At 44.4% G+C, this 7,280-nt stretch overlaps 1 protein-coding gene across 1 annotated transcript in view; it reads right to left on the bottom strand.

The window, feature by feature from the left end:
* The window catches only part of EFL1 (elongation factor like GTPase 1), an 82,677-nt gene that overhangs the window by 32,567 nt on the left and 42,830 nt on the right, over positions 1–7,280 (bottom strand). Inside the window, exon 16 of the mRNA XM_019640000.1 lies at positions 1,825–1,956. Within this exon, the coding sequence (XP_019495545.1) occupies positions 1,825–1,956 (132 nt within the window). The remainder of the gene's footprint in view (positions 1–1,824; positions 1,957–7,280) is intronic.

Raw genomic sequence — 7,280 nt, 5'->3', positions numbered from 1 at the left:
AACTAGTGCCCTGTGTCGCAAACATGCGCCATGACTTTTCCGACAACCCAGTAAGTGTAAAATAAGATGCTGACATTGCACCAACACCAAGGAGACAAACAAGGAGTTTAAGATTCAGGCACTGAAATACAGGAATGGAGCATTTCAGTAACACAGTCAAGAATCCGCATGGTTAATCCAGCAAAAACAATATCCTCAATGGGAAAAAGCAGCAGCACTTATTTTAAAATTTTGAGAAAATCGTGTGCCCCTTCTAATCATGTTAGCCTATTTTTTATTTTACCAAGTTCAGAAAAAAATCTAATGAAACACATGTGAGGAAATAAGTTTGGCATCCAGATGAATAATCCTAAATAATTCTAATTATTAGATTACCTCATTTATGAAAAGGAAATGAATTTTCCTGAGAGTCTGCCATGGGACAGGAAGTACTGTGGGTGCCAGGACCCTCATCTGAGGGTCAGAAGCTGGTTCTGCTGCCTGTTAGGGCTGGGTTCTTACTTGGTTGGATCACAGCACGGAGTGCACACAACCATCAAACAGACTTCAAAAATTATAAATTCCTATTCTTTAATCCCTATTTTAAAATGTTAGATCCAAATGGAATTGAAAAGAATTAAGTGAGAAATAAGACATAAACACTAGAAACATCTAAGAATAAACCATAGCTGCCAGACTCAAATGGCACAACTGAAATTAAACTGAGCTTTCTTGTACTGAACATGCTTTAGGGCTGGAGGCAGCTGACAATGGCCAGAGCAAGCCCAGCAAGGAGAATAAAAGAACAAGCCACGAGGGGCCAGAACCTAGCTAAGCCCACAGAGAGGAAGCGGGCATGACAATGGGGCAAGTCCATGCAGCCCCTGAGGCCCTGTCAGTGCAGTGACCGCCCAGGAGGAGTGCCTGTCTCCGAGGCCCAAGGCACAGCGGGCTGTTGACTAGACCTAAGCCCCAAAGGTCAGAGACATAGTCCTGGAAGGGTCAGCTCCAGGGCCCAGCGGCCCACAATGGCTAAGGGATATGAGCAGGTCTTAGAGCTTGAGGCAGAGACAAGCTTTCAGAAGGCCCCAGCTCTGGGGAGAGAGAGGAGGGACAGACAGGTGCCGGGGTAACAAGGCCATTATAAACCTCACCAGAAAACTAGTCTTTACACATTGGTTCTCTGGTTCCTTAGTCTGGATGTCCTTTACTGACAACCACAAAGCCCTGGGAACAGCAAAGTCGCAGTGAATAAGGGATTAGTGACAGTCATGGAAGCGAAATACAGGAGTGAATTATATTAGCCAGGCAAATGGTACAACCCAAAGACAAGGACTAGTGACTATGTGGTCTGGCATATGTACATGTCACGTGGCCAGGAGGAACTATCTAAACATTCCATCTGTCTGAACAGACAGGAAATGCGCAGTGTCCAGATAACCCAGCAAACCTGGAGGGAAGGCACGGACGGTGGGTTCCAAACCCAGAAGTTTGACATAAGAGTCTAAGAGCCAGTCACACAGAACATGAGCTTTGCTCATGTACCACCCTCTGCCAGGGCTGTGGGGGTGCAGAGATGACCTGTCTCTGCCCTCAAGGACACAGACTGCCTAGAGAGCAAAGGTGCCTCACTATGCCATGATCCTAAGACAGCGGTTAGACTCTCCTTGAAGGGTCGGTGGGCTGTACGGCCCCGTGGCTGGGAACGTTACTTCTATTACAACGTGCATGAAAATTCGCAGTATGCTGCTGAAACAAATCCAATCGTGAGGAATCAAGTCTTAACTGTATGTACTTAAAAAGCGTCAGGAACATCACATGCATTTAAAAACAAGGTCATCTTACTTGGGTGTTTTGGTTCAACAGCGACCCTCACAATAGGGGTGGCCTCAAAGCTGAGAGGAATGAATGGTGGGCAGGACGGCAGGCTACACAGCGTTGCAGATTTCAGCACGAAGTCTTGAAGGCCCCCGATTCCTGCAGGGAGGAAAAGATCCACAGGGTCAACAAAACATGCGAGATCCTGACTTGACGTTAGAAAAACAATAGCATCAGCCCAGTATACACGTCACAGGAGAAAGAGGCATGGACACTTCCTCAGCGTTCTACTTTTTGCATCTGGGGCTCAGAACAAGGAAAGGAAACAACTGTGCTGACTTCAGTTGACAAAAGGATGTAACGCAACAGGGGCGATGGGATGCCACACGACAGGGCCTTCAGCCTGGCGGAGGGGAGCGGGAACAGGGGCCTTCGAGCACGCAAGCTGGGAGGCAGTTTGGAGTTTTCCTTTTATCGGACCACACAGTATGGCACCCCCCTTGAATACCACCACCTGAATGCATCCAGAATTCACCATCTCGCTACATGAAGGGGTAGCTCCAACTCTAAGAAGAATCTGTATGCTAACACCTGTCTTCCCCATCTCTACACATTCTTAGTTCAGTTCTCCAGAAGTCCACAGAAAACATGCTGAAGTGCTTTGGCCAGTTACTCTTTGGATTTTGAAGGCATCTGTCAGGTCCGTTTAACCTTTCTCTGCCTCACACTGAGATGGCATCAGCTCCTTGAGCTGTTCACCTGATGCACGGTTTCCAGACCTCCTGATTACCAGACCTGCCGTGTGCAGGAGGCCCTCTTCATGCTGATGTTTCCGAGGCACGGCATACAGTCCCTGCGTCCCGGGTACTGACTGCTCATGGTGTAAGATTCCTATCACCGCACCCCGTGGCCCAGCACACAGAGAGGTCTCACCTGGCCACAGCGCCTCATTAACTTCCCCCACGGGCACCATGATGCACCACATCAGGTCTGCCCAAGTTCCACCAAGCCTACCTGAAACAACATCTCCCGTGGGGTCAGGGGTTTCGGAAAGCCCCACAATAAATATTCTCTTTCCAACTTCATCCATCCTGCTCCTGACCCCTGACTAGCAGGCGTTTCCTTCCTGCACACACAGCACATGGTTTCAATGAAGAGATAAAGCTGGTCTCTCCTCTGTGTCACCAGGGACTTGGGCTGCAGATGGCCAGGATATTCTGAACACGGTCTCTTTGAACTTCTGGTTTACATTTTGCTGTTCAAATTACCAAATCTATTCTTGCTACTGAGATATGCCCAGGTTTGTGAGCGTGGTTATAATTCCCCCCCAAAACAATAAAAGAAAAGTCGGGACTACAGTGTTCCTAGTTAAGATTAAGGATGGGAAAAGTAATGCTCCAAAGACAGCAAAAAACTCACCACCTGTACTACATGTCACAGTTTTTACTTCTTTTAAATATAATTTTAAAATCTAGCAAAGAGACCAATAAGATTTTTTTGGGTGAATCACAATACAACGATTTAAAAATCACTTTGAGAATTTCTTGGTATGCTATCAGACAATAATTAAGTGTACGACTTGATTTTTATTTACACACAAGAGTTTAAAACAAAGTTTTTGTTTTTAAAATAATACTATCAAGTACAATTTTGGGAGAGGAAAAAAATAAAAAAGAACAGCATACCCATAATCACAGTTCTAATAATGTCACTATTTTCATTTTGATATTTCTCTTTTCTTCCTCTCCTACTGGCACACATAGTTTATATATTATACATAATGTCCATATAATTTTTTATCCTTTCGCTTTCAATTTAGTTGCCTAAGTAACAATTTTAACAATTAAGGTGGAATAATTCCTTCATATAAAGTACATTTCCTATAGCATTTTTACTGGGACGGAAGCAGGAGGGTGGTGAAGGTAATGTTCCCTCAAGGGCACCACTGCAGAATGTCTAGAAGTGATAGTTCAGGGGGATAAAACCCAAAATTAGCATGGCATTGATTTGTTTCAAGGATTAAAAGGGTGCATGTTTTTTTAAAAGTTTATCGAAAAAGGGCATATATGGCTTAAATTAGAGAGAGAGAGAGAAAATAGGAACATGGGTGTGATAGCAATTTATGAAACACCAAGAATTCTAGCTGGTTTTTATATAAACACCAGTAACCGCTGTCTTACTAAAGATAAATGATCCAAGTCCTCTCTAGTCCAGATTCTTCTCTACACAACAAGTACATGTGATACACAAGTGTGTGAACTCCAGCTCACACACTGGAGAACAGATGACAACACCCAAGGAAATGCGAAGTTCTTCCAGCTGGTACACATAGACCCTTGCCAGGCTGTGCACCACACCCTTCAAATGCTTCTTAGTCAAACATCGGCATTTGCAAACACCGCCAGGCCAAAATGTTTTCCTGGCTCTCTCTTATGTTTCCCTTTAAGGAGCATCTTCTACGTTTCACCTTTTACGATATGGGACTAAAAAAATTGAGAGACGGATGCCTCCTGCTGACTTTTTCCTACTCTCCCTGTTGCACAGGTTGAATCAATCTAGGATGCGGTCACCTTGGCAGGCAGGAGGATGGTGAAATCATTACTGAATTCTAACACTGCTTCCTGGGGACAAGCCCGCTGGCTGTGTGGACGGAGAACGCATTACTATCTTCAGCGAAGTTTGGATTTGTCAAATGTGCTCTCATTGCCGGTATAAAAACATTACTAGAATTAAAAGGAGCTCTGTGGGAAAATATGTGGCTGCTCTAGCAGAAGACCGTCTCCTAATCACCAAAGCTTTCATTTAAGCCAGCGTTAACATTATTACACCCAGGAACCATCAACCTGTTTCTCTTCATCTGTTTAAGCGACCCGAGCTAATGAATCCCTGTAAACCTTCACAGGAAACAGGTACATCCCAGGGACATCTGCAGAGCCTGCGGCCACTGCTTTGGTAAGACACGAGGATTCAGACAGGTTCCCAGGGTGGGAATCTAGGGCCCTTGGTTTGGAAAGACCGCCTGCTCTAGAACCTTCTGTTTGGATACTGAAGAAGCCCATGTCTTCTGCTCCAAATCGCAGGCCCTTATTCTGTACCTTTCCCCAAAGCTCCGACTCTGCTCTGACTCCACTACCAAGGGTCTCAGGGGATCCGCGCACTTTCTAACTCTTGTCACAGAGTTAGGTAGGCAGGTAGGTACCAAAATATAAAACAGGCCTTTTCCAAGCCTGTGTGGCTGGCATCTCCACAGTCGAACAGGATTGCTTAGCTAAGGTTTTCAGAAGATGGTCAAGTCTGTCCAGCACGCTTGCTACACAGGTCCATTAATCACCTGCCCTTTGGCTTCTTGGTGTTACAGGAGGCTCTAGGGAAAAGTCGTGTGATAATGATGTCACTATGTCAGATTTCTTCTCAGAGGGACAGATGGAGCTCGTAACAGATAATAACAGCTCTTAAGCAACTTACATCAAGATCTGGGGCCCTCTTCTCAAAAGACAGAGCACAATAAATGCAAAAATTATACTTAAAGGTATTAAAAAAAATTTGTATTTTTAGAGATGTGTAGGCTTGCTATCTTTGTCTATACTCAAAAATAGGCAGAAATTTGCCCTCCTGTGTCTTAAACTAGGCAAGAGTTGTAACTGGGTGTCACTACGGGGTCTCCATTTCTGCCCCAAGGCAGGATCATAGGGGAGCCAGAACACCTCCATTCCTACAGGAATAGACCGACCCCACAAAGCCTGGCTCTCACCATGGGAATTACACAGTTGGGAGGTCTAGGACTAAAACAGCGGAAGACATTCCATCTTGGACCTGGCAGCAGAGCAGAGCACCTGAATGCTGCCTAGTTATGTATTCTAAAGCAAATAAAAGGGCAGGCAGTCAGAGCCTTCTGGTTATCTCTTGGTATGTCACACCACGACAAACAGGATCTACAGAGGCTAGTCCAGGGGGAAGGAGGTAGCACATAATCAATTCATTAAAATATTTAAAAATCATGTTTTCTATTAGAACAGAAATAAATGTGAAGAACTGACAGGAGTAAGCTGTGTAACAGTGGGGAAGGGAATTCCCGGCCAGGCACACAGCATCTAAAAGCCCTGGGGTGTTCTGGGAACCCCACGTAGTTTGCACTAAGGAGGGGCTGGGAAAACACAAGGCTGAAGGTAACAGAAAGATTATTAAGGGGCTTGAATACCACACTAGGTTTAGACATCTCTCTGAAGGCCACAGGGGTGGAGGGACGTAGATGAATTAGATAACTGAGGGGGAGCTGGCTAGTCTTGGTGGCTAGTAGTAGCTTTTGGAGCCTTTTCTATTTGGTGTACAAGCTTAAAAACTAAGAAAGTCATGTTTTCAAATAAGCGATACATATTTATTCAACTTTCTGATAGTCTGTCTGCGATTTAGTTTTAAGGCAAATAGGCACTTCATAAAGTTTCTTCAATGAACACGTGACCACGAGCACAGTTCTGTCCTCAGAGCTTAAAATCTGAAGGGGAACAAAGGGGCGTAAAAAGGCAATTGTCATATGACGTGATACATGTTGTAATGGGAAAAGTACATGGCTTGTTCACGTGGAGAGAGAAAGTGAAAGTTACAGACTTCCTAGAGAAGCCGACATACAGGACCATGGGGCCATCTATGCAGATGTTGTGGGAGGAGGATGTGGAGGTGGGGGAACCACACCCCCCGAGGCCCAAGTGAGAAGCCAGAGCCACTGTGGAGCACAAAAAGGACAGAAGAGACATTTCCATGCCACGCACTTCCACTTCCCTGGGATCCCACAACTGCCATCATTTTTTCTCTTTAGTGAACATGTTTTCTTATTACGTTCCATTTGGAATCTGAGGAACCTGATTATATTGGGTTGTCGGAAAAGTCATGACGCATTTTCGCAACGAAAAACATAGAAAAAATACGTCATGACTTTTCCAACAACCCAGTAATTATGGCTCTAACCTCATGCCAGCTACCTAACCTCTCCTAAGTTTTAGTTTCCACGTACACAACACACAAGTAATACATGTGGTACCAGCACACAGTTACAGTAGACAGTCAGAGCAAGTACTCAGTAAGTGCAGTGGTGGCCATGGTGGGGTAACAGTCATCGTAGTAGCTGTTTTACTACTAGATATGTAAATTTTTATACCTACTATTAACTAACTGTAAAGAAAGTTGTAATAACTTCTCTGAGGCACAAATTCATATTCATAATCAGATCCAATTATGAACTTTGTATCCTATCCCACTGACCTAAATTCATATTGTACATAGTAACACATCATTTTAAGTGATGCTCCTTCAAGATGTGCATTCCAACTCAAATGACTTAGATACATGGGAAACATACAAAGTTTAACATCTAAGAAGCATAAAATACTTCATATCGTTTAAAACAATGCTGGAAATTTAAGAGAGAGAGAGAGAGAGAGAGAGAGAGAGAGAGAGAGAGAGAGAGAGAGAGAGAGAGAGAGAGAGAG

This window comes from Hipposideros armiger, unplaced genomic scaffold (genome assembly GCF_001890085.2).
Source record: "Hipposideros armiger isolate ML-2016 unplaced genomic scaffold, ASM189008v1 scaffold_48, whole genome shotgun sequence".
Lineage (NCBI taxonomy): Eukaryota > Metazoa > Chordata > Mammalia > Chiroptera > Hipposideridae > Hipposideros > Hipposideros armiger.
The sequence above is the reverse complement of the archived record's forward strand: the minus strand, read 5'-3'. Positions and strand labels throughout refer to the sequence as shown.